The sequence below is a fragment of the Stylophora pistillata genome, chromosome 7, assembly GCF_964205215.1.
Source record: "Stylophora pistillata chromosome 7, jaStyPist1.2, whole genome shotgun sequence".
Taxonomy (NCBI): Eukaryota; Metazoa; Cnidaria; class Anthozoa; order Scleractinia; family Pocilloporidae; genus Stylophora; species Stylophora pistillata.
Genome location: NC_142525.1, coordinates 11,726,872 through 11,754,854, shown reverse-complemented (window position 1 = coordinate 11,754,854; position 27,983 = coordinate 11,726,872). Strand labels below are relative to the sequence as shown.

At 38.2% G+C, this 27,983-nt stretch overlaps 1 protein-coding gene and 1 pseudogene across 3 annotated transcripts; both read right to left on the bottom strand.

Annotated features, from left to right (window-relative positions):
• Positions 1–315: 315 nt before the first annotated feature.
• On the bottom strand, positions 316–27,971 carry LOC111345550 (hemicentin-1-like). Of its 3 annotated transcripts, none has more exons than XM_088727612.1 (21): positions 27,875–27,971; positions 20,470–20,829; positions 19,858–20,130; positions 19,063–19,356; positions 18,344–18,598; positions 17,674–17,934; positions 16,913–17,224; positions 16,040–16,321; positions 15,248–15,499; positions 14,515–14,811; positions 13,699–14,001; positions 12,738–12,773; positions 11,689–11,949; positions 10,367–10,534; positions 9,716–9,746; positions 8,213–8,391; positions 4,449–4,602; positions 3,378–3,592; positions 3,122–3,295; positions 2,532–2,650; positions 316–2,010 (listed from the first exon to the last, which is right to left on the bottom strand). In XM_088727612.1, the coding sequence occupies exons 2-21, from the start codon at positions 20,699–20,701 to the stop codon at positions 1,837–1,839; spliced, it is 4,272 nt and encodes a 1,423-aa protein (XP_088583738.1). In that variant the 5' UTR covers positions 20,702–20,829; positions 27,875–27,971; the 3' UTR covers positions 316–1,836. The 3 variants fall into 3 exon arrangements, with proteins under 3 accessions (XP_088583738.1, XP_088583736.1, XP_088583737.1); XM_088727610.1 differs by lacking the exon at positions 27,875–27,971 and adding an exon at positions 25,111–25,260; XM_088727611.1 differs by lacking the exon at positions 27,875–27,971 and adding an exon at positions 25,111–25,260 and having other exon boundaries at positions 3,378–3,589.
• On the bottom strand, positions 4,606–8,205 carry LOC148726627 (profilin pseudogene; annotated as a pseudogene).
• Positions 27,972–27,983: the final 12 nt, after the last annotated feature.

Sequence of the window (27,983 nt, the reverse complement as noted above, 5' to 3'; positions counted from 1 at the left end):
CAAAAGGTGATCAATACGGTCTGCTTAAGGAAAACGACCGGGGGGGGGGGGGAACTCTATCTTTCTACAAATACGGCCGATCCACCCACCCCATCCCCCTTTCTCCTCCTCTTTCCAACCATGTCTCAATAGAAAAATCTTCCTCAGCTGAAAAGTTCTCACTTTTTTTTGTGTTTCATTTGGAATGGATTCAGCCACAATTAATGTTAAAAGTATGCAAAATAGATTTTAGGTATGCGCCACGTAGAGTTATATAGTAGAGATATGACCTTCGTGAATGATTTCACAGGAAAGTAAGCTAGTAATAGCTTAACATTATTGACGTAACATATACTTTTATTTAAAAAAAAGTCTTGTACTTTTAGTTAAAAATACCAACAACAACTACTCGGCTTTTTTTTGACAAAAGCTTATCCTGGTGTATCTAGAGTTAAGGCAAACAGTTCAATTTTCCAGCCTAAACAATATATTTATAATTATAGTTGTGGGAAATTGTAGCAAATGCTGTTAGAAAGTGCTCAATACGCATGAGTCTAGAGCGAAATACAGTTCAAAATGACTAAAATGAAACACGCATGATTCCCTGTAACTCTGAATTTCGTGCTTACCCACTTTTCAGACAGATTTAATGTTTGACGCGTCCGTATGCATAAACTCAGAGTTACAGGGAATTATGCGTGTTTCATTTTAGTCATTTTGAACTGTACTTATAATTATATATATTTTTTTTAGTATCAAGGTAATAACAAGCATCTAGAAAGAGAAAAACTATGACCTTCTTCTTCTTCTTATAGTAAAATATGATCTTCCTGAACGGTTTCACAGGAAAATAAGCCAGTAATAGCTTATCATTATTGACGTAACATATACTTTTGTGTAAAAAAAAATCTTGTACTTTTAGTTGATGTCTAGAAATACCAACAACAAGCACTTGGCTTGTCTTCAACCAAAGCTTATCCTGGTGTGTCTAAAACTAAGGCAAACAGTTCAGTTTGCCGACCTAAACAATATATGTTTATTTTCTTTGTATCAAGGTAGTTACAAGCTTCTTAAAAGAAAAAAAAATTAAATTTTAATTGAAAGTCGAATAGTTGTCATTTTCCCCAAATAGAGCTGGAATAGTCTCCATTGTCTTGGAGAAGCTTAAAAGATTTACCAGAGCTCACAGTTCTTTTTAATTTAGGTATGTAGACAAATGATTACAAACCTAAACAAAAGAAAGCTCTGCAGAGTTATACGACTTGTCTGATCATTCATTTTCCTAATTGACTAAGCAACAATTTACAGAATGCGTGATTTGAAAAAAATATATATGCATACGTACAGTAGAATGCTTTTGCAGCAAAAATATAATCTTTGCAAGCGAATTTAGAGAATGCAGCACAGAATAGCATGTAAACATCTTTGCAAATGATGAAAACAGACTCTCCCGTTCTTTCAACGAAGATACTTGATAAGAATGCAACCCTTAAGCTTTTGAACACTCCCTGATACTTTTATAATCAAGCGAAAAGGTAAAGGACCCAATCTGATGACTTTAAAAACAAATCGATTCTCCTTGGCATCAAAACGATTTTGACCGAGAACGAGCCTCCGAAGAAAAATGTCGTTGTTAAAAACTGAGTCGAGTACACCTCTGTTGGTTGCATTGTGTAAAAAACACGTCTGAAATATTCTCTATCTTTTTAAAATTACGTTTACGAGTATTCAAAACAAAAGCACATGCGTATGGACCTCAATAGTACAAGGTCCTTTAGTTTTACATTGGGTGCTCGATTCAAATTTTTACATATCAGGAGGAAGAAATGACGTGGCATCTTGAAAACTCCACTTTCCTCACACCAGGTAACTAACATAACTCATATTCGATACTCCACTTATGTCGCATTCACATTCCGTCGGGTCTTCCGGTTTTGAGATGTGCGTCTTTTGTGTCGACTGGGAACTCCGAGAATCTTCCGAACCCTGCGAGTTTAGCCTTACTAGTTGACCATCAACTGTTGCATAGCGCTAGGAATTGAAAAAAGGTAGCTCTATTAAGTAACTTACAGAGAAAGATTCAAAGGGTAAGCTAATGTACTTTTAAGGGAACACGACGTCGCTACATAGCTACAAAACACGGGTGACCTGTGGCTAATCGCAAGACCCCACTCCACAGAAAACAAAGAAGGGGCATGGCTCAAGTGGCGACTTCTAAATCTACCCTTGGTTCATAAAGTTTCTTGTGCCTAACTGCAAATAGTCCAGGCACGAGTTTCGTGTCATGGTTGTGGAGTTTGTTTTCATCGCTGTCTTCCTGTCTTTTTTGAAAGCGGGAACACTTTTTAAAGTAGACAAAAAATATAGAAGACAAACACATATCAAAATGCTATCAAGAAAAATCTAAAGCTCTAAAAAACATGTATCTGTTTTTCACAGAGTTAACCGAGCTAAATATTACAAAGTAATGTCTGAACTGGAGACTGAGCACAGATGAGGTGTTTTTTTTTTGTATTTGTTTTTGTTTTTGTTTTTTTAACGTCTATATCTACCTTTCTTGGTCGTCCTGGCAGAGGTGGTTGATGTGGCATATTTGCTCCGTAAGTTTGAGCTCGTGCCTTTCTGTTGATAGGTATGTAAAAAAATCCTGGTGGTCCGGGTGAACCATTACCTGGGTGAAATTGCAATGAGATATAATAAGGGACCGATCATCGTTCATCGCTTGGAGCGGCGAAGGGGGGGGGGGGGGGGGCTAGAGTATCAATTTACTTGGTCTCCCCACAAGGTTCTGTAAAATTCTTATAACCACCCTATCAGCAGTCAGGTGGCAGTCAATTTTATATAGTCCCTCTTTATACTCTGTTGGTGACGAATGTTCTCGCCTCGTAACCCCCTGAAAACCATGTGATCCTACCCTAGAATCCCCTCTCCCCCTCCCCACCAGTCGATACATAATGGCTGGTCTTTTAGGGCAGGCAATGTTTTATAGTCATGAAAAACCTATACAGTTAACGAAAAAGTATTCATATGTATCAACGGCGCTAACCCTGTTGGCGCTTTTACCGAACAAATACTGGCTTCTATCAGTCATAACGACAGCGAGAGTAATAAAGCGGTACATCAAACAGCACTGTAATCATACTTAGATTTTTTGGGAAGGTGTTGGCGGCCTGCCTGCAGGGCAACATGGCTATGGAGGTTGGTTTTTCTGATGGTCTTTTGCTGGCTGGAAGGCTGGAAGGGTCATCCAGATCTAGATCTCCAGGTGAAGGGTCCTCTTTAGGTTTATCTTTCGAAGGGTTGTGTCGAACAGGTTCTGGGAATAAAAGAGACAAAACCTCGATGAGTTGGTAACAGAAGATTTATCATAATATGATTGAACAGTACTGTGTCCTTACCAGTATTTGCTGAGTCTTGTGGCTCTGGACGAGTTCTCTTAGAAGTCTTTTTCTTTTGAGATGTAGCATAATGTACCGTTGGATCAAGAGGTCCTTTGACCACGCCATTTTGGTGTTTGGTAGGCAAAGGCAAGGTTGACTCTTTCGTTTGAGAAAAAGACTCCTTTTTGCCCACTGCTGTGCAGACAGGATTCTCGATGGCGGTTGTATTTCTACTGCGAGGTAGAAGAGACGAACTTGGTTAAAAACAAAGAAAATTAATAATTTTTCAAGTTGCCAAACAATAAAAATTAAATAAATCAAGAGGGAAATAAAATAAGCTAAAAGTAACCAGCTACGTAAAATATATATAGCATAGCCTCTCGAAAAATCCTAAATGTAACAATCCTTATCCTTGTAGTTAACAGCACTGATCCCTAAGCCAATGCCCTTAGTTACCTCTGTGTGTGATGAAACTCTGTTATTAATAGAAACGAACTATGGAGGAAAGCCTCGGAAAATAGCATTGATGTTCATTACGATACTTTCCTTGCCACTTCGTTATATCGGATTTTATTGCATCATTGCCATTTGGGTACGGTGAATATATGAAGTTCATATATTTTGAACTGCGGTTATAGATACGTATGGTGCATAAATAGCGCTCTCTAGTGCGAGGATCATACATCATACGTATCATTGCCATTGTCAGTCTAATGTGGGCCCACACTTTATGTTCGGAGATTATCAAACTATGGTATTGGCTTCTCTATGCAAAGGTTGTTCAAGGGGTATCTGCCTATTATTATTCTAATAATCATTATCGAATTATCATCATCATTATTATTATTATTATTATCCTTAGTATTATTTAATACTCGTGTGAAACGGTCCCCTTGGAAAGATGACAGAAAACATAAGAAAATAATCAAGATAAATTGGCTATTTCCGGATTTTCCTTTAACGTCCAAATCAGGATTGATCTTAAAAAGTGCCGACAGTATAAAACTTCTACGTCTTTAATTTATCACAAATGTCAGCTTCTGTGGGGGAAATACGATCAAACAATACGCCAAAAAGGCTTTTACTTACCTTGGAGTTCGAACAAGTTCGACGCTTGTGGCAAATGTGTTGAAATCTCTTTGTGGTCCTTTGGCTGGGTAGGCTGAGTCTGGTTCAGGTTTTTCTTTGCTGTGTACAACGTGGCCATTTTGCTCCTGACGAGAGCCTGGCTTGAGTAGTATCTCTGTTTTTTTTTTTTAATAGGAAGTGTGAAGATAAGATCATTATTTAGCAATGAAAGTAAAAGCTGTACGTGAATTTAGATTCTGTTGTGATTCAACAGTTATACATGACTAGATCAAACGTTTGTGTTGCTCTTTAAGAGGGTCTCTATGGGGTAATGGCTTTTACGGCCAAGTGTTAAAATTTTGGCCATTTTACGTTTCACGGTTAATTTTGTTTTTCTTTTAAGGTTAACGGAAGTGGTAAAATTGGTTAAACTGACCATTTTACGAAAATGATGATTACTTTCATTGTTCGAAAGCTTATTTAGTCGCTCAGTTTTAACACTAGAGTCAGGCACTTAGGAAAATTCCGGATTGAGCTGCTGTTGGAACATAATAGTCTAAAATTATGACACTTCCCAAGTGACACATCAATTTTACCCTTAAATGCTAATTTTTTTCGGCCGTATTAGCTGTTCAAGGTGTGTGAAGAGAGTTAGGACGGAACTGACGCAAATGCTTAAAACCACTGAGGTATTTCTCAGATACATCAAACACAACGGCCATGCCTCCAGGAGATCCACACAGTTTTATATGTGTCAACCTGCAGTTTTTTTTTTTGGTTTTTATTTTTCAACTGCTCTCAAGAAAAGACCTGATTCAAAGGCTATCAAAACAATCCTTTCCCATCCCAATCTTAATTTACCGTAAAACATCAAGTTGTCAATATGTGAAATTGTCAGTCACGGTCGTTCCGTGGGTACCACTGTTTCAGTTGAGTCGTTTTGTACACAAAATAATAAAGTATGTTTCCATGTAAGTGTATTTCACGCTAGGTCGGTTTCTTGTTTTAACTAGCAATTCGCTCTTGCACGTCCTACGCGACAATCAACGGCAACATCTGTTCACGTGCTTGCGCGTAATGTACTTTGAATGATTGTATTTGGCAAAGGTACGTTTGGACCAGCGATTTGGGTTCGAACCGACTCAAACTGTGTACAAATCGATTGAATTTGAGTACGAAAGGACCGTGGGTAAGAAGACTGGACTATAATTTGTTGGCATTCATCTACGCTTTTTATCTTTCCTGGATACGCATCGAAGTTGTTATTCCTTTCGTTAACTTAAGCTAAAACAATCCTCGTTCACTGAGGGACTTGATTCATTCAAAGCTCAACATCATGAAAGCAGAAAGTCTGTTCAAACCTTGATAATTAATTTATTAAGAGCAGACTTCGACCTCACAGCAAAGTTAACTTCCTTTTATATACCTGGAATTATATCGACCGCTGATCATTGTGGGATAAACTTTTTGCAGACATGCTTAACAAGTTAAAGGTACCATGTCACGCGTGCAAGGCAAATTAAGGTGTGTAAAGATGGAAAATGCATTGAATTTAGTAAGATAGATGAGGAACATTTAATAACGTCACAAATCGTGATGACCTTGTTAACTCGTAAGCTACACTTGCGATACCTTTTCTGTGTACATGGGTTGCACTGGTTTAAATAAAAGCCTTCACATATCTAACCTGACTGCAATGCATCGTTTAAGACCAAGTACATCAAAAAGCCTTAGAGCTCTGGATAAAGAATTATTCGACTTTTTTAAACATTTGATTGCGTTCAAGCGCAAAACTCCTGGGTGACTTTGATGATGTTCGATTGCCGAACCCAATTAAAGTCAATCAAACGATTGAAGTTCGACTTCAGACTTCTATCACTAAACATTTGATCAGCAACGGCGGGTAGTTTGAACGCACACAAATCAAAAGCATTACATGCCCACGCTCTCCAGATATTCTGCAATCACTCCAACAGCTTTGATGGCCTTTTGAATGTTGTGCGACGGACACCTACAGAGTGTGTATGTGAATGCGATAACAACTGCTGACTTGCTTGCTTGCATAGTCACCCACCGATCCGCAAACTTTGCAAACGCTATTTTCTTGTCTATCTCGCGTATGAATATATAATATTCATAGTCTATGTAAACTCCATCAGTCTCCGTCAACGGTGTAAAATCCATTTCCTTAAAGCACTTTGCAATTCTTTGTGCTCCAGATGGAGGTATTTCCAAAGCACATGGATGCTGGTCAGACGTCCACATTGCGCCACCATCAATCCCAATGATACAAGCTTTATCTATATGCTGTTTGCCAGAATCGTCCCTAGACTGTTCTATAAGATTATCAATGAAACTGTCCCAAGACATGTCAGTCTTCTTCAACAAGACGCGGGATTTTGATAGTCAAGTCGTTTTTACCGTCTACTTAGAAAAGTAGAATGTAGGCAAAAATATACAAAGGAAAAGGAAAATATGACTTAACACATTTTTTTAAAAAGGTATCATGATATTGTTTAACGCTATGGGAGGCGGAAATGACCAGAGGTTCTTGATCACGAATGTAATGGCTATGATGTCATAACTTACATGATACTAATGCGCAAGTGGGCGATGAGAACATTAAAAATGTTGTATTCACGGCATTTTTTGCGACTTTCCTGAAATGTTACCCGAGTTACAACAGAAAAAAGTACACAACAAAGCACTTGAGGAATTAAACATGCATTAGTATTTGTGGAGATCAATCGCTCTGTTCGACGCAAAGAACGATGAAATTATGAACCCTCAAGCTTACGATGCCTTGTTTCAGCAAGAAGGGGCATGATGACATTTTCCACTTGCTGTTAATATTGTCTTGCATCACTTCTATCGGAAAGGCAATATTTATCGTTTAAATCTTTCATGATCGATTTATACGCCTTTGACTTAAGCTTGAATCTGTTTAAAAATATTGAATTTCCGTAATTGCTTGTATAAAATGAACATAGTATACCACGGAAAGTTTGTGCGTGTGGTATGTTTATATCAGAAATCGCACTCGTTCGTTTTCCGATTCTCCCAAGTCGTACGTAAATTCCTTACGGATAAGGAAAAGGAACATATGCGACTCTACGAATTTATCACGACATAAAAATACATATATCTTATTAACCAAGCGCGAGGGCCGTACTGGGAGAATATCGGCCCGAGGTCTTGACAGTGCGGACCGAGCGCAGCGAGGTCCGTACAAAAAAGACCGAGGGCCGATATTCTTCCAGTACGGTCCCGTGCAAGCTTGGTTAATAAGAGATTTATTACACGACTGAAGTTCAAAGGGACACAAGTGCGGTATCATTCGGGACCATTCGGGACCATTCGGGACAGTGCCCGGTCCAATACTGAGAGAATATTGACCGGCAATAGAGCATTTTGATTGGTTGATTTTAGTTATTGGCCCTCTGACTTCCCAAGTCGTGTAATAAATCAAATTATTATCCAACTGCACCAAGAGGAGTACAAATAACGCGACAATCGAGTGCGAATATCCCGCGAAATTGGATAGTTGCTTATTTTGTACTGTAAAAAACTCCCGTTTAACCGATCGGCTGCGCAGGTTACGCTTATCTATCTGCTTCGCTTTTTCCGCCTTATAATAAATGCATATAAAATTAAAGAAGTTGGATAATGAGTAACTTACGAGCCGTTCGGGCTCGTCAAAATGCGGCACAACTCATTAATATACTTTGCGATACCACACACGAAAACATCTGTTTAGGTTCATATAGTGGCAGCTGTTTCCATACCTTCAGGCTGGTATCCATGATTGATAGAGGCATCAAGTTTTTTCTTTTTTCTATCCGTTGAATCCAAGGCCTGCATGGATGCAGCGACTACAAACGGATCGTCTTCTATAGATTCCTGGCCCCCACACGAGCCTCTCCTACTCACTGTAGGAACCACATCTGGACCGCCCACTACATAGCTGAGTAAAAGATGATGATGTGAATTGGACACCGTAGAGAGTTCTTTGCTCTGACTAACGCTTGAAACGTAAAGCTTCTTAACTCTCTACGGTGGCCACATTATTTAATGAGGAATTGTACCTAGCTTTCATATCATCTAATTCTCAATTAATTACTTTATTTATTTACTTATTACTGTTTTGAGAAACAATTTATAGATATCTACTAATTTATTAGTACTTTTCTATATAGTAATGTAAGCGCATCGAGTTTTCTAAATGCGCCCAAAAAGCTTTTTATTATCATTATTAGTATTGAAATTATTATTATTATTATTATCATTATTATTATTATTATTATTATTATTATTATTATTAAACCGAGGTCCGATTATTAATTCTCCCCTCCAGCTACTAGACATCTTGCAAATTAGCTGCGAGAGGTTGGTGGAGATCAAGATAACAGCTTCTACCTGATAATTGATAATAATAATAATAATAATAATAATAATAATAATATTAATGATAACAGTAATAATGATAATAAATCAATATTTAAACAAGATAAACCTATCAGTACAAATAAGTACTATTATCAAAGGGGTCGTGTAAATACTAAAAAAGTAAAAAATGTAAAATGTACGAGTGATAAAATGTAAAATGTAAAAGCGGCACCATTAAAAACTACAAATAAAAAAATCTTCGTTGACTTTTTGCCTAAGTAAGACTAGGGAGTTCAGTTTCCGCATCTCTAACGGTAAATTATTGTAAATAAGAGCACCTAAAAAAAAAACTTTGTCGACCAAACTCCAGTTTCATTTGCGGAAGTTCAATTGATAAAAATCTGTTCCTCGTGTTAAAACTGTGATTTGTCCTTGTAAAATAGTTTTCAAAAGGCGTACATACATTACCAATTAAGCAATAAAATACATACAGACAGACTTTTCCGTTTCAAATAACTGAGTATCTTCATTACCTAGTTATTAGATTATATGTATGGGAGACGTCATATGTTTATCATCTTTGGGAGCTGTCTAAATGACCTTGATCCCAGAAATTCGAAAAAAAACAAAACAAAACAAAAGGTTGGACGCTTATTAGGTATCGTAAGGCTTCTTCACACATACGTTTTTATCCACAAGAGCAGACGGATTTCGCAGGCTGTTAAAGATACACCTATCATTACCGTGTTCATAACTTTTGTGACGACACGATACAAATAATTTTACTGAGATGGGAGATATTCAGATATCAAACCTGTCGTTCTGACTGATGCTATACTCTTTGAACAAACTCTGAAGTACTGAGTAATACGATAAGGTTTTTTTTTTTTTTTTTTTTTTACCTTGACGGTGCATTCTTCTTCCCTTGTCCAACTGTAAAAGGAAATAAGAAAAAATATAGAATAAGGAACAGTGATGAATAATAAGTATCAAATCTATTGAATTCTGGGCTATGAATAGCCCATTTCTGAATTGCCCTTGGCCTCATTTTCAAAACGAGTCCTGGTGCTCATCCTTTCATATGATAATAAGTTTTCATTCACATGCAAACTAAACTAATTTTCACAATAATTGTTGAGCATTAGGCCTCGTTTTGAAAAAGAGGCCAAGGGTAACTCGGAAATGGGCTATTGAACTTTGCTGAAATGGACTGTGACAACAAAATTAGGGAAAACGTTAAAACTCTTCATTTTTCACTTAAACTTCCAGCAATAAAGAGATAACGAAGGGCTCACATACTAAAGAGCTACAACACAACATACACTATCAAATCAAATGATAAATTGTAATGTTCATGAACCAATTTCTTGACCTTTTTCCAACATTAAACGGAAACTCAGTAAAGGTTTTTCTCAAGTTTGTAAGTTTAGAATCCCTACTTTGAACGCTTGGTTCAAATCATAAAGCAACCTATCGAAGTTTAATTCTTTTGTATCTCAAGAGCAGAATGCATGTAGTACTGGTTGAAAAAGAGACTGTTTGCAGTTACTTGCCTTCATCAACTGTCTTGCGACGACGCCTACGTCGACAGAGGCAAAGAACAAAAAGGAGAAGAAGTAATGCTCCTGAACTACCAGCAATGACAGAAATCATCCACGTTGGAAAGAGGAACGCTTTTTTTTCCCTCTTCTCAGGTATGGGGTTAATATGACCGGCTGGCACTGAAAGAGAAAAGGGAATGATTATGTAAACTCAGCACAGATTTAAGACAAGAAAGGTTTATTTTCTGACAGGAAGAAAAGATTGTTTTGTTGTCTTAATCGTCGGAAAAACTTGCTGTTGCATGATCTGTGATGGCTGTTCCAAGATAAGAACAGTTTTCCAAGACTGAAGCTCGAGGAAAACTGTGAGCTTCGAGAAACAGATAACGTCCAAGGAAAAATATGCGAGTACATTTTCGCGTAGAATAGAGGCCATTGTGTTTATAATCCTTTGAATATTTTGCAACCCGCGTAAAAAAAATATTTACGAACAGTGTACTGTTTGCTGCGTGGGATATTTTATTTCGAGTGTTCTCTGTTACAGTTTTTAAATCAAACATAAAATTTCCCTTCTTCTGCATGGGTGGACATCATAAATTATTCACATGCGAATTTGAAGGCGACCTCGCTTAGAAGAGCCCTTAATTAGAGAACAATAGGTCAAGATTGGCCAACTAGGCTTCGTAATACTCACTTTTCTGAGTATTGGAAGTGTTTGCTTCTAAATCAACGCACGGCTTTTTGAAGATTAAAGATGTATTAAGTAAAACCCACACAACGTTTTCTCATTTTAATAAAATTGTAAAGGAAGACTTCTCGCAGTGGACTTAAGGTTTGAAATTTGGGAAATATCATTCCAGTGATATCCGCGGATATCCCCTGTTTGCGCTGGGGAATATTTATTCCTGTCATGCGTCTAGACCAATCATGCGCAAGCAAAAAACATTTGATGGATCATTATTATTATTATGACTGGTATCTTCATCACCATCAGTAACTTTTGATCACAACATTTCCACCGTAGTTAGCTAAGAATGATACTTACCGTCATGCGTTTTTCCAAAGGCAATAGTACCAAACATTTCAAAGTGGTGACGCAGGAAATTTAAAAGTTAAATCATTTCCAATTCATTTTCGTTTATCAGGAGGTGACAGTCTGTTCGGTTTATTTTGACCTATTTTAAGTCTAACAGCTTCCAACCGTGCAGTTTTTGGGGTATGATCGTGGGCTATCCTATGTCTTTACTTTAATGTACTAGTGGCTAGAAGTCAATATTTAATATAATACCATTTTATCCTATCTTGATATCAGATAAAGAAAACTCTGCTCGTACCTACGTCACTATACACATACACAGGATTCTGCTCCCTTGGCCTTCTCATGTCCATTCTGAATCTGTATATCTCCTCGACCCTGAGACCTGTCACTGTGAAGTGTTTTAGAGACGTATCCACATTACTTGCTCTAGAGACAGGCTTCCAAGCACCCTCCCCACCCTGCTGGATTTCAAGGTTCAACTTTCTGACCTCTTTATCTTCTATTGTCCACTCAACCAATATTACAGAGGCGTCATCTGGGTTTCTTGTTGCATTGACTGTAAAATAAAATGACTGAAAATCACACAAGAAATGTAGATTTGCAGTAACTCATCTGTATACATTAGTTCGTATGATGGACGATCCTCGCAGTAGATAGCGCTATTTGAGCAATAGCGAAATTCAGACCTGAAAAAAATCAGGCCTGTACGGGACTCGAACCACTGACCTCTGCGATACTAGTGCAGCGCTCTAACCAATTGAGCTAACAAGCCAACTGAGAGCAGGCCGTTTACATTAGTTCGTTACCAAGATTCTTAGGTGCCCACTAAAAACCTCAAGAAGAAGTATATCACTTATTTATACACACAAAGGCAGTCTGTTGACCACTCTTTTGGCTACATCAACTGTTAAGTCAGAGCTACGGCTAAATAATTGACACAGACATGACAGGGATTAAAAGTAATGCAAAGTCCTATGATATTTAACTAAACCTTTGATTCCTGTCACAATTTTTATTATGTAGGCCATATTTGCCTTATATTAAGTCACCTTTGACTAGCATGAAATAAGTAAAAGCTTTAGTTATTTGCTATACGATAGATGCTCACCAGAAGTGATATCAAATCTAAATATTACATATTTTACCTCATCCTCTGATGAGGATCAGATGTGTAGCAAATCCCATAGACCACGTACGTTTACAATTATAACCTGGAAATCTGTTCAACGGGGCGAAGGGATATTCTTATTTCGAATGTTTTTAAGCCGCAAAACTATTCAAGAAGTTATTGTCACTGAACCAATGAGTCTAACACAGACTGCAGAACGGGGGAGATGCACATACCTTTTCCTCTTTTAGCTGGTATGGGTATTGAGGATTCTAAAAAAGAGCAAAAAAATGTATTAAATTAAATATAAGGTAGACATCCAAAGTGAAAATCTGTCATGTATGGGGAAAAGTCAAAAAACCAGATAGTGGTAATTTTCATAAGGGATTTAACTCAGATCGTCAAATTCTTTTCAGTTACAATAGTGCTGTTTTTACAGAAGAAAAAATCAAGGCATACCACGCATTCTTCAAAGGAAGATGCAATATAAGTGTCGATCCTGTTTTATGAAACCATAAATCGTCCTTGTGTGCGCAAAGACGTTGAATTTCAGAAGTGATGAAGTGAAATTCAGGCGTCACGAGCAAAGGCATAACTTCGAATTTCATACAGTGTACTTGTCAAATTCAAAATTTCCCAGAACCTTTGATTTCAAGGTTGTCTGCATGAGTTGCCTTGAAAATCAAGGATTTTTAAAAAAATGAGCTACAACTTTGCTTTGAAATCAAGGTTGACATGAAGGCAACCTTGATTTCGAGGTTGTCTTCATGAGTTACGTTTACAATCAAGATTGTCTCAAAAATGAGCCAGAATCCCCATTGCATAACTACTGGTTATTTGCTATCACTTTAGATGCTTCTCCTTCTCAGAAGTGATATCAAATCTAGATATTACATTTTTATCTCATCGTTAAGACCGCGTAAATGTACAGTTACGACCTGGAAATCTGTTGTAAGGGGTGAGGGGATGGCCATCTTTGGAAAATTTTCAAGCCGCTAAATCATTCAAGAAGTGATTTTCACTGAATCAATAACTCTTGTCTTAATTAGTCGGTGACACAGACCACAGCCTCAAGCAATGAACATACCTATTCCTCTCTTAGCTGGTATGGAGGATTCTGAAAAAGTGCTAAGAAAATATATTAAAATAGATCTAAGGCAGATATCCAAAATGACAATTTGCCATGCACAAGGTTACCTGGCGTCACAACGTTAACTATGGTTGATTTTTGACTTTTGCCATCTATATTTGAAGCCTGAACAGTAAATTCATAGTCGGTCTTAGGGTTAAGTCCTCGTATGGTGTACATGTGGTTTTCTGAGCGTCCAACATATTGCTCCTCAAAGTCACTGTCGCTTCCTTTCACACGAAAATAAATTGTAAATGTTTGTTCATATCCTCCACTGTATCCAGGTGTCCAAGTCACGTTCACATTCACAGTTTTAGCACCAGCTACTTTAAAAGCCAGGAGTTTCACATCGCGTGGAGGATCAGGGACACCTATCAGACAAAATTTTTATTATTGATTATTGATCCCTAACCCACAGCAATATACAGCTTTAGTCCACCTATGTTGACCTATCTCGAACAGAGGAATTTGTCAAGAACAGATCAGCGAGATACTTCAAAGCTCTGGAAACTACAACGCGTCCATTTTCCCGTGAAAGACCCTACGTACGATCATTTTTCTTGCAGTGAAAGTTCATTACTTTGATCATGGGAAATCGTGTAAGGGTGTATGCGGGGTGATTTATGGGAGCCAGTGATGTTTTGAAAGCTATCAGATTTTCGCCATTCACTCGTCATTTCACTAACCACTTGTCCTTGACCATGCTGCAAGAAGATATTTTGTTGGTCTTAGATTTCTTCTTTAGTATGGAAGATTCCGCTGTGATACACAACTTTTTCATAAAAATGAGAACGCAGACCCGTTCACACGCTTAGCTATAAGAACAACGATAAGAAAGTATTTACTATTAAAACTGAGCATGCAGAGATTTTATTTTCACTTACCTCTTCTTCGTATCGTATATCTCAAGTTGTCGCTTCCAAGAGGGTTTGAGGCCACACAATGGAAATATTCACCCGTGTTGTTGACTGTCACTTTCATGGTAGAAGTGTCGTTCATCTGAGAGATATTTTGGACATAAGAATCATTTTTTACACTCAGATCCGTTCCATTAAGTAGTCTTTTCCATGATGCACGAGGACGCGGGTTGCCACTGAAAGTGCAAATCAAGGTCACATTGTCCCCTTTATTACCAGGTATCACTGTGACTGTGGAGCCGAATACCTTGATCTCTGGGCGCGCTGTAACAAAATCAACATCGTTGGTTGTTTTTATAATACGTATTTTAAAACCAAGCTGAAAAGCAGGGCTTAAAATATATTGTTTTCTCTCAAGCTTGATGAGTAAAGTGGTTTGTGTGGATAGACGCATGACTGTAAAATATATGTCTGTCATAACCATAACGTCAACCGGAAATGAATGAGAGCTGCTATCGTTTGCCTTGAGTGGAGATCGCTTGGAGAAGGAGGTTAAGGGATACAGCCAAAGTTTGGAGTATCTGATGGCTTTGTTATAATGTGGTATTTAAAAAGACATTTAAACTTTGCTCTTTGCCAACATATGGCTGCATATTTCAGGTGATAGCAGCACCTCGTTAGTATCTGTAAGTTCTTTCTATTGTTGCTTCTATTCAGAGCAATTTACCTTTTAGATCAGTTTACCACACATTTCACTTACTTTGAACATTCAACGTGACCTCCTTTGTGTCCTCCCCTAGGTAATTGCTTGCAGTACAACAATACAAACCATTATAAATGTCCTGGGCATTGAGGACATGAAACTGTTCACCAATTTCGAGAACCTCACTAATGCCTTTCTTTTTCCAAACAATTTTAGGTTTTGGCAAGCCATCTGCCCGACACAACATGGAAACATTTCTAGTCTCGTTTACTGTATATAGTTCTTGCGAGGAGATTATTGTTGGACGATCTATGAAAAGATGTAGGACCCAGTTTAGAAGTGGAAATACAGTGTTTCCTCTCAGAAAAAGGAAAAGAGAGATTTTAAACTGAATTTTTTCTCTTACCCACAAGCCGTGACTGCCTGCTATGAATTCAACAAGGCAATAAGCATGATCAAAATACATATAGCTATCGTTTCCTGTCATTCCATTTTTCTTACACAATGGTTACAAGAAATTAGAGACCAAAATTAAGATGTCCAAATGCAAACTTTTAGCTTATCTGCTTATAGATGTTAAAGACGCTTTTAGTACATTTTTAGAATTTAGAACATTCAACGTAAATGTTCCCAAGGCACACCACTAGGATGGTTGGGTGTAAAAAAACAGTTTGTTAAAGATGACATTTTGGTAAAAAAAAAAAAACCTAGAAGTTCTGAGAAATATATGGTTCAGCTTGCCATAATTCAAAGAATCAAAACTGCTCACGCGGCGACAGGTCAGATAATTTCTTTTAAGTACTGTTAAACAAAACGGGAATGAATATGAGCTAACAAATTGGTACTTACACTTAACTGTTAAATATGCCAATGCAGGAGGACCTTCTCCCAGAATGTTCCTGCCAGTGCAAGAATACCACCCAGCGTCAGTTTTTTTCACGTAAGGTTTTGTGAACGTTGCTATATGACAACCTGAGCAGTTAGCTCCCGAAATTCTGCCTCCATTAAACTGCCACATGTGAGCTTGGGTAGATGGATAACCCTTTGTTTTACAAGTGAAAGTTGCATTTGCTCCCTCATCCACGGTGAGGTTTTTAGGGTGATCTGCCATAGACTGAACAACTGGTCGATCTACGGAAAAAAATTATCAGATAAAGATAAGCGAAACTATCGCCTCTTCACAGTCATTAACGACCACTACAACAAATATTTCATACACGTAAACATGGCCACAACACGGCCTTGATGGCGGCACAGTGGTTTTTATGCTGGACAACGGATCGACAGATTTTTCCATCCTTGTGTGACAAGGATGGAACAATCGGATTTCCCATCCCTTGACAGGTGCATGGATGGGTACAGTCAGAATCGCTAAAGTTTTCCATAAATGGGTAGGCATCCTATCAGCCCTTCCCTCTTAGCCATTTTCTGCTCCCCCAGTCCCCTTCCTTTTTTTATCGTCCCCAATACCCAGGGGCATGGCACACCCCAGCGTCACACGTTAGCTGAAAAACAGGTGAGATCTTTTGGGGATGAGTGGAGGAAAAGGCTTTTAAAGTGAAACGCTCTCCCACTGCATGATTCACTATTTTTGCTCTCCTTGCGCCTGCCTCTGCTCGCCTGAAAACGCACAAAAATTTCGCCTGTTCCTTAGGCCAACCAACACGTTAACTGGTTTGTAAATAGACACCTAACCCTTCCCAATAGGTGACACGAACTTACACTCGACTTCGAGTTCTGTAGATTGTATCGCTTGACCAGCGTCGTTGAATGCAAGACAAGAAAAAGTACCACTTTCTCTCCAAGTTAGTTGTTTAATGGTGAGAACTGACTGAGTCGTCCTAAGCTTATCGGACGATACAAGCACTGTGGTGGAGATATCGAATGGTGGTTTAGCGATAAGATTCTTTCCTTTAAATCTCCAGGTAATGTTTGGTGCCGGTTTGCCTTCAGCTCTACATAGGTACGAAGCTGCTTCATTTTCCTTTTTTACATTTTTGGAATCTGGAGGTTTTCCAGAAATGGTCGGTGGAACTGTGAAAAGATTAATCAATGAAAATTGGTGGCAGAAAGGTTATTGTTGTTTAACATTTAATTATGTGCCGATCTGAAGTGTTAAAGAAGAAACTAAGTAGAAAAAAGGAAAAAAGACCGAAATAAAATCCGCTCGGTACGTATTATCTAAATACCGAAATCTTCTTGAGTTACTTGAAAATTGAAAGGCACACAGGAGCATGAAAATAAATTAGCAGTCTAGACGCGCTGAGAGGAATGCTTGTGTGCTTCATTTCCATTTAAGGAAAGGCTCTACAAAGAAAACAGTTGCTCTTTAACTTCACTAGAACGACAGAAACACATCCATGCAGTCACAAGTTTGATAAATCAAAAATGTCTAAACAACAGGAAGAGTTCGAACACTAATCTCCTCTGTTTTACAATATTACAAAAGAGTTGCATTACTAAAAAAAGGCAGTGGTACTAACCTTGCACTGTAATCTTCAATTCTTTCTTAGCGCCTGTTCCTATAGTATTGTTTGGCTCACAGGTGTATATGGTATATTCTTCGTTGAGCTGTATGTTGGGTATTACAAATCTCCCCACATTATTGATAACAGTTTCATTTCTTTTAATGGTGATCGTTGGTGCAGGGTAACCATTTGCACTGCACGTAACCGTCACGTTTTTTCCTTGAACTACAGTGTTTTTAGGAGTTCCAGTAGTAAATGAATGAACGGCAGGGGCATCTGATGACAAAAGTTAAAATGAGTTACACGAAGTCGTCAGATATCTCGTGACTTAGTGTCACTCAGTAAAAGTAAAAAATGGCCAACTGAGGTCTTTAATAGAGTTTCCTGAAAATGAATTTCAAAAGACTGAGCAGTTTTTATGAAAAAAGTGAAAATAATCATGGGTTTTTTACTTCAATCCACTCTGTGATCGGTTTAGAAAACTCGCTATGCAAAGTTGTCATTACTTTGAGCTAAGTTTTATGGTAGTTAACAGAAAAGTGCATTTGCTGTCTCAGGTCGGATTGAAAGGTTTTCTTGGCATAAGTATCCATCCTTCTGTACGGCTGGATCAACTAATATAGCATGGAGCCGATGATACTCTAAGCAAATCTTGTCGACCTATTTTTATGCCATGTAAACTCACATTCTACGTTGACAACTCTTGTTGTGTTTTTGCGTCCAAAAAAGTTTTCTGCTACGCAGGTGTAGTTTCCTGCATCGTTTACTTGTACATTCGTTAGCTTTAGGATGTTATGAATAGCTTTGGTGAGAGTTTTTCCATTAAACATCCAAGAGTATCGAGGTAATGGAACAGCATCTGCCTGGCAAGTCAGAATTAAAGTCTGATTGAATCTCACAACTGCTGGATCTGGTTTTAGAGTTATTTCCAGAGGAGCATCTACAACAAATAAAAAGAACCGTTAGAATCCTGAAATAGCAAACAAATGATAAACAAAGATCTGTTTATTCAAGTACCGCTTTTCTCCATATGATCTCAACATTATAGTAATTGAAGCTTTGCTCATTTAGTCGTCGACCGTGCAGCAACTCTCTCGGCAGATATGGTGTATGACAGCAGGGGAGCTTATCGGAATAATATCACAGTAAGAGACAGAACAACATAGATATTAGCATTTCTTTGTGCTACAAATTCCCAAATGATATCGACAGAAGCACAATGATTTGTTTACTTCACTTACTTGCGCTTCAGGTAAGTCTGTTGGTAAAATGGTGGCTACGGAGGTCTTAATCTTCATTCCCCCATCTTTCATAACCATTGATCACAATTATTCAACATTTAAATAACAGGTATTAAGTTTATGGATACTTCTCAGAGAGAAAGGGACATGCAGTAAAACTTACAATGAACAGTTAAGAAAACGGATTTCTTCTTTCCATTTCCAACGTCATTATTTCCATAGCAAGAGTATCGTCCAACGCTACTTTTTTTAACTTGCTTAACCGTTAGTCTGCTTTCTCCATAACCGAAATTAACGATCGTATAGTCCCTTGAATTGGAAATTTGGTCGTCATTCTTAAACCAGCTGTACTGGATTGCAATAGGGAATGCTTCTGTTCGGCAATAAAACATTGCATCACGCCCTAAATAAAAGGTTTCATTGCGTTCCAAACTGTTAACTTTGTGCTGAGGCTTGTCTGAAAAAATAAGTTATCAAAAACATTCATGTTAGATGAAGTATTAAGGTATGAATTCCGTTGGATTGTTCCAAAAAGGCCTTTGATTCGTTTTACTTCTGTTCGGTCATAAGATAAAGTCTACACACCACGCGGGGTCACTTCGTCTCAAAGTGATGTCCTGATGCTCACAAAAGACGTAACACCTCACTGTTTTAATAGCTGACAAAACCAAAACTTGGAAACAACAACTGATATTAGATCCACAATATGGTCTTGAGATAGTTTTTTTCTTAAGAAAGGGCTTCATCCAACTGACAGATTGCCCATCAAGACAAAAGACGTTCTGTGACTAATGACTATCAGAACATCACAAGCAAGGTCAAAGCTTCCCATGCCTGAACAGATCCAAAATGCATGGAGAATGCAGTTGTTGGAATAATGGAACAATTTTTTTAGAAAATTAGTTTTATGTTGCAGCTAGCAAAGCAGGTTTCGCAAAACTGAATATCTTCTACTTACATCTTACTGTTACACTAACATTATAGTCAGCCCTATATGGACCCAGCGTTGAAGTAGTGACAACAGCTTCACATCGGTACATCCCTGTCTGATACCTATTGGCTGATGTTATTGTGTAGTTGGAGTTGTCGGGACCTTCCTGAACCTTTACGTTGTTTTTATACCAAGTGTAGGATGGTCTAGGGTTGCCACTGGCAACACATAGCAGCGTTCTGGTGTCTCCTTCGGTCATCACGAGGGCTTGCGTCGTGTAAAGTGTGATCTTCGGTTTAACTTTAAAGGAAAAGAAAGAAACGTAACTAGCTGAGGTTTGTCCTTTCTTACCAATTAAAAGCAGAAAAATAAACAGAATCACATCCGTGTATATTTGATTAATATCAGCAATCATTTCCTTTCGATCTTGTTTCTTATAGACACTGGTCACAAACGAAACATGGAGAGCCAACATTTTGAGGGGAAAGAAGGAACGAACAAGGTTATTGGGGGAGAGGGGGAGGAAACATGATTGCGGCAAGTAAAAAAAGAGGAAACGGGAGGGGGGAAATCCTGCATTATTGATCATTTTGTCGCTGATTGCAGTAATTGCCATGACAACTCAAGTTGAAGACTTACCAACTACAGTTAGCTTAACAGCACTCATTATCCAGGGGTTAGATACTGATGAGAAGTAAACCTTGCATTCAAATGTTCTTTCGTCGCTTTCAGCAATGTACCATATAACAAAAGTGGCTTTCTCTGTTGTAGTGGTAACTCTTCCAAAATAATTAGTTGTTCTCGGGACTTGGAGTTGGTTTCCAATTTTTCTGGCAATGAGCTCGTCTGAGGAACCGCTCTTTTTGTACATCAGATCCACCCAAGTAACTGTTTCTCCGTCTGTGTTAAAGTCCCACGATAACGCAAATGAGTTGGTGCCTTTATCCACATAGACTTTGCCATTGCTGCTGGGTGTCTTGGTAAAGGCTGGCTTACAGTCTGCCGAGATAAGATAAAGATGAAGGAAATCAGCTCAAATGATAATAGTTTCAATCAAACTCGCCTGACGCTAATTCGAGCAAGTCTCGTAACATTTTGTAACCCAGACATAATGTAGCCCGCATATCAAGCACTTTACTTGCGATATAAGCCTGATAAGGATCTCTTTCCATGTCCTACGTGATCGCTTTTCAAATTCACTTTCTGCTCTCCTAAAACATTCCGTGTTGTCTCAGGATCGTCGGACTTGCAAAGAGGTTTTGTCCCCTACTGTTGTTTTGGTCGTTTTGGGTGTACTCGTAAGCGCTCAAAAACATTCGTAGTTCCCTCCCCCTTCTGAAGTAAGGTGTACGTAACTCATGCATAATATGTACTTAATGACTGAGGAGAGGGCCGACCTAGAAAAATTTGGCTCGAGTTTTTCCTTTATGTTTTTGCAACAAACGGCCGGATGGCTTTTACCAGACCGGCTCACGTCAACCTATCCGGCCCTACACGTCAGCTTTCACTATAGTTTCCTATGGAATTGCGCGGGGCCGAACGGGTCTTATGATAACTTCCCATATGTTCATGAAAGACACTACACGATAGTGTCAAGCTATACCCTTCTCAATCGAGACGAGATTAAACGATCAAGCAACGGCTGGATCAGATGAATCAGTGGGGGAGCTCTTCATGTAAAATATCTGATCAGGTGAATGCATGTCCAGCAGAGATTTGGAGGAATGGACTTAACGCATAGAAACAAAGAGCATCTCATCGATGCATCCATAACGCCAAACTAAAGGTACATTGAAGCAATTGCTGAGCGTAGGGCAGGTTGGAAAATCTAAGCCAAATGCACCCAGATGAATGAATAATGGCTATCTTTACTTTCTGGTTGCATTTACTTGAGAGGCAAAGACAAATACATATTTGACAAGTTTTTTATGTGTATTGAACAAGGATTAGATGACAAAGGAGCTTATTTTCTTTGATGGTGACACCCGTGAGACCTCAAGCGAGTCACACGACACTTTCATCTATCTTCCATAAATCCAGATTTTCACTCTAAACAATTGTAAACCTGTTCGTCGGCAAGAATCCGTTTATAGAATATCTTTAAGTTGCAAAATACGAGTGTCATTATGTGATGCAACGCATTCATTATAAGATTCCGCTGCACGCGAGAGTTGGATACTTCAAATTAAAGGTCACCTACTACTTCCCTCGAATCAAGAATCATTCCCATACCACTTGCGTGTTGCAAGTATTGGAATACGTTACATCTGTATCGTTGCTTTTGAAAAATGCTACCGTCGTGAGAATCGCGTGATGTTTCGCTTTAAGACTTCCTATCACCATTTATTGAATTTAAGTTAACAAAACAATAGGCAACAAGCAATAATACTTCGACAGAAAACGTGGAGATCGACTTTCATCATAGACAAGGAATTTGAATCTGCATGGATCCTATTCTTTGATGAAAACGAAATCCCGCAGAATCTACTGAACTCTTCTGGGCTGATTGTCAATAAAAGAGAGAGTAATGATAGAAAAATTTTTCTTTCTCATTTATTCCCCTCACCTTGAGCGGATATAACTAGACCCCCAAGTAAGAATTGGCGTTCGTTTCATTAAGCATCAATTTACTATTTTTCGTTTCTCACCGGCTAAAATAAACATAAAAAAAACGCTTTCAAAAACGTTTACATAACCAGCCAGATAACTGGTTTGCTCCTTGCTGGACATCTGTTGTTACAGTAGTAACAGTGTTTAAGCCAATCAAGCAAGTTGTATGACATCACATATAAAAAAATTCAAAAAAAGTAGTGGTAGAAACGCGAACTCGAGCTTTGAAAAAAACCTGTATTCCCAGATAAGATTAGACAACCACCCTGATTTCAAGCAGAGCGCGTTTACGTGTTACGTAATCAAATATCTCTACACGTTTTGATTGATGAATTTTATCACTAATTGAACAAATTTTGTACTAGGTATCGCGCAAATAAACGTGAAAAAAATATCGCATCAGTGGTGTCAGTTGTATGTGTTCTGATATTAACTAATGCAGGTTTTACACTCCAGAAACGATTCATCATTCACACATCAAAATTCTTCTGGAACTTACAAATCATACAGAAGTCGAGTAGTTTTTTATAACCTGAGCTCAAAGTACCTGACTCACATTTGTAAAATCCATATGATCTGAGTTACATAGTAAGAAATGCTTTCTTACATTTTACTTAACGGCATTTATTTGAAGACAGTTGCAGAAATCGTTGTCAGAGAACTAAGAATAAAAGGCTGTTATTACAAAATGATACAATTAAACGCCAAAACCAAGATATCTATCATTTTCTACTCTAACTACTGCGGGGTTTAGATCACATAATAAATTATCATTCAATGATCATCTTCCACCCTACTAGACGCGGCTCGATTTACGAATATTTCATTTCAAAGTGTATAGGATAACTGAAATAATCACCGGCTAGACAAGACATCAACACAAGTCTACAAATTGCATCAGGAAGGAATTAAATGAACTACTCGTTGTCGTTTTTTTTATCAACCCAGAGTCCTCCCATTATCAAGCAAAGTATCGCATGTGGTCAGCTTTGAATTGCTTCCAAAGCGATTTTGGAAGAAATGGTCATAAAGCAGGGTAAATAGGAAAGATCCACAGACTTATCTATTTAAGGCGTTTAAAAATGGCGCAAAAGTAATTTTAAACTGATTCCTTCAGTGGACTTTTGGACCTGATCTCCATCACTAAGTGTAATTTTCATCAAAACGTACTACGAGCATAAATTGAATTAGCTATTGTCGGCACGTTTTTAAAATGCATGTCGTGCTTTAAGTTCGGTCTCAAATCTGCGTTTTCACTTTGCATTACACTTTTTTCCCAATTTGTCTGGTCGTTTGACGTTTGGAGGATTCTTCAAAAGATATGCAAAAATTGAGACAAATCCCACATTTCAAGCGATATCAGTAGAGAAAGTGCCAAGGTGTGAGAAACATCTTACATATTCAGCGATTTCTGTAAAAGAGTATTTTATAGTAATTAAATCGATACGAATGTTGGTTAGGCAAAATGATGTCGTCACCAGCGAGATTAGACGACAAGAGTGGGTTTCGCCTGTACCATACACGAGAAACGCTTGTATTCCTAAGATCTTCCTTCCCAGACGATTCAAGAAGCTAGCATAGAATTTACGTACATTGGAGCAAAGAGCAAGTGGAACTTGTCGCGGTCAAGTTTGTTGAGACAACCCAAGGGATTTATAGCAGGAAATACCTTGAATTATAGACCATTAAAGTAACAAAAGCGTCTGATAAAGGAATTTGACTGCTGTCTCTATTTAAAGAGTAGCTGTGGAAAAATGGTCCTTGCACATTTTCTAACTTATGCTTAAAACTCAGGTTTACAATATTTCAAAAACCCGAACGTATTTATAAGATAAAAGTCACGATTAATTTCTTTTTCTTAAGATGGAAAAGATAGCCTCTACATTGCTAATTGGTAGATAGATTATCAGCAACAGTTAACGCGATTAACAAGAAATAAAACAATTGTGTGATTTTTCTGAAAGATGTAAACAAGAAAACTAAATAAATTCCACATTTTCCTTCCACTCCTTTCTTTGTTAAAATAAGAAAAACAAACTGCTTAGAAAGTACTTTCAGAAACCACAAGGCTGCAATGTTTGCCTAAACACTCTATTAACGTCTTTGCTCAGTTTTCTGTTATCAAAATTTTGTCAGCATTAGCTATAAAAATCTAAAGAAATCTCCAGGGGAGTGAACTTCCCATAGACACAAATGAAATCCACGCGCTCATCCGTTCGCGTGATCATTGCACCTCATGATCGAGACTGAACATGGGAAGTATACTGAGTTAGGTACACGCACAAAAAAAAAGGAATCGAAAATTGTCAAAATTAATATTCTCCTAAACCTCACTATTGCAATATTTTTAATTGTAACAAAGCAAAAAAAAAAAGGACAGTGGTCTTTGAAATGAGAAAAATCTGTTTAAGACTAGGTGGGCTACATGGGGAAACCAATCCTCCCCTTGCCGGCCGGCTGGTATCTACAACGTCTGAGGAAAAACGAGTTGTACACCTCAGATGCTATTTATTTTTTGAGAATCAGTCCTGATATGTTTGACCTATTATTCGCTGCTGATCAATAGACAAGCTTACTTTTTATTGCATAGACAATCACGACTAATCCAAATTTAGTTAGGTGAAGACCTGGTTCGATCAAAGAGTTACTTTCCAATATTACTGCACTTACCTACAAAACACCACTCTAAGGAAGATAAAGACAGCACAAGCCCAAAATAGATCAGCTGCATCATTTTATGCCTTCACGACAAAAAGACTCAGAGAGGCCATCAAACATCGCCAAGACTCTTCGTGAATTTTTTTTTCCATGCAAGAAAACAATCTTTTGCAACCGTGACGACAGCGGGCGCGGATACTACAGCGAGCCAATCAGAATGCGTCATTGTCGTGACTCTTTGGTAAAGTCTCGAAATTTCGCAGCGTGGTGTGAGACCTAATTTCCGGTATCAATCATCATTTATGGAGCTTTTGTTAATTAGATCAAATAACTGTGATAGACAAGAATTTACATGCACCTAACTTGTCAAGGAGTCACTCTTTTGCACTGAAACAAAAAACAGATTTATGTGGGTCCATATGATAATTGAATGGCAGTAAATTTTTAAAGTGGAAGCCAGATTTTCTGATCCAAAAACAAATTGGACAAAGAAAATAAAAAAAACAAACTACGAATGACCGGCTTAAGAAAAACCAACGAGTGGACTTTCGTACTCTGACCTCACGCAAAACTCGACTTAAGTTCTTGGGCGAAGGAAAGGAAAAAAACAAAGAACAAATAATCCTCTTATTTGGCATTTTGTAGAGTGTCGTAGCCATGTGATTTCTCCTTATCTGTATTTCTTTCGTCATGCCTTCAAACGTTTGAAGTTTTACAGAAACCCTCACTCAACTGACTTCTAAGTAGACAGGCAGGCCCTGAGGTATAATTCGAATCGGCATACTCGATGAGACTCGACAAAACTCCTCTGTGTATTCCTTACAGGCGACGCTGCAAAACCTTAGTTAAGCCGAAGGTCAAACGGAGAGAAGGATTAACGGGAATTATTAAAATCTTCGTGATTTTATTTACTTTACAATCTGGACAAACAAAGAGCGAGGAAGTTCCTTAGCTAGTAAAGCTTCCTCGGAGACAAACCTCTTCTCTGGGAAAACAAACCTGCTATTTTTAAAACGCTGGACAAGTTCGACGCATCACGAAACGAAAGTCGAGATGAGAAATCTGTAAGGCGACGTTTTAGCCAGAAGCAGGAGAAATGAAAAGTTTCACAAATGAAATCAGTTGGCTTCTGATTTACTTTCAAAGAGTTCACCAGTTTACTGAGACCCTTGGAGATTGAGGCTCAATCCGTCCCTTTCTGCCTTCCTCGGGTAATTGGAGAACACCCACATTTTGGGCAAGGAAAATTTTTACTACTGATGAAAGTAACTAGCTGTTCTGCCAAAAATTTAACCACCAGTATACTGAGAGGCTAAGAATTTGGACCTTAATTCGTCGTCTGCCCTCGTAGAGCATACAGAGTGCCACGAAGAAGAGATGCATTTTACAAACTGATTTCACCTTTAAACATTTTGCGGAAATTTTCAACGATTTGCGTCATCTACGGGGATTTACTGCGATACTAAGCACAACATATACTTTATAATCACATTTGGGGTCCTGTAAGGCGATCCTCAGCAAGTGTCTCAACAGACAATAGTAACGTTCGAAAGTCTGAGGTCAGTCTATTAATAGAGCACGCTTTGCCTCGCGAACTAATGACTGATGCTCACATGTCATTAAAACCTTTAAAACATGTGGCATTCTATTACAATTACCCGTACACTAAAAAGAGTCTTTATTTCCCGGTATAGTCTGTTATGCGAGTCAATAAGTAACTTGGTCGGCGACGTGGAATTCACAGACAAAGCCAGAGAGTTTGACCTCACACAGCTGAGTTATTTCACTTTTTCACTTCCATTATGTTATTAGTAACTCTCCTTACAGTACGCCATACGATTCTTTTTATTTTGGTTTGGAGAATTTTGCATTAGATAAACTGATTAACAATCGTCTAGTTGATATTATTCTTTATTCTCATCGCTTGTCTGCTTGACATTGTGTTAATATTGTCAGGAGAAATTCTGTCTTGGTCACTCATGATGGTCATACTCTACTGTATGCGGTTTTCGTTTCGTGAATAAGACCATACAGTCACGCAATGCGATCGCGTAACATGGCGGTCTATAATTAAGTTTCAATGCGAGGTTAATTCAAGTCAAAACACAATCTAAATTAATTCCTTTACTCCTTATCTTTGTATTCCTTATTTTTCACTTGCATCGCTGCAAGAGCTCGCGTGTTTCCGTTTTATTTTGTGAGCGATAAGTGGAACTATTACCAGGACAAAGAGGCAAGAGTCCCTACACGATACGAAATGACGAAAAGCCAATAATGTCAAACCGGTTGCTGTGAAAGTGTTTTAAAAGCTCAAAGTTACCCAGGAAAAAGTTTTTTTTTAAGTGAATTTTGGCGAGTTGTTTTGAAGATTCATCGAAATAGCAGAGTTTAGCAAGAGCTTAACTTAGTACCCAAGAAAAGGCGTTAAACAAGGCGAGAATTGTTCGTTTCGTGACGGCCATGATTGTTTTAAATGTATTTTTAAAACGGTGGAGCTTTGGGAAATTAGGTCGGCAAAGAACTAACTAAATGCTACTTCTGCGATCGACACGATGTTCAGTCAAGGCCGTAGGATGGAGCTCGAGTTGGAAAACTAGAGGCCGAAATACTAAAAAGATTGAAAAGTGTTTGAACAATATACTCCTCCTTGAATGGTTTAACTGCATACGAGCGAAAAGTTTCCTCATTGCTTTTATGTTTCCTCGTAATGAAGAAAGTCGGAAAAATACTACGCAACACGTAAAATATCTGCACCGAATAATGTGTACATACTTACAAATTTTTTCCAAAAGTAATGTAAATCCTTTCCAGCCTTAACCATCTGTGTGCCCCCTTACCCGATTTTTAGCTATCCCACTACTTCCATGTTCGACATAGTTTTCTCA

What these genes read in the sequence shown, in the direction of transcription:
- LOC111345550 (XM_088727610.1), bottom strand. Translation starts at nt 25,174, where the DNA reads ATGATGCAGCTGATCTATTTTGGGCTTGTGCTGTCTTTATCTTCCTTA. An exon ending in GGTCACGTTGAATGTTCAAA is followed by an intron (nt 14,812 to 15,247) that starts GTAAGTGAAATG and finishes ATTTTGTTACAG; the next exon opens with CGCGCCCAGAGATCAAGGTA. An exon ending in ATATACGATACGAAGAAGAG is followed by an intron (nt 14,002 to 14,514) that starts GTAAGTGAAAAT and finishes TTTGTCTGATAG; the next exon opens with GTGTCCCTGATCCTCCACGC.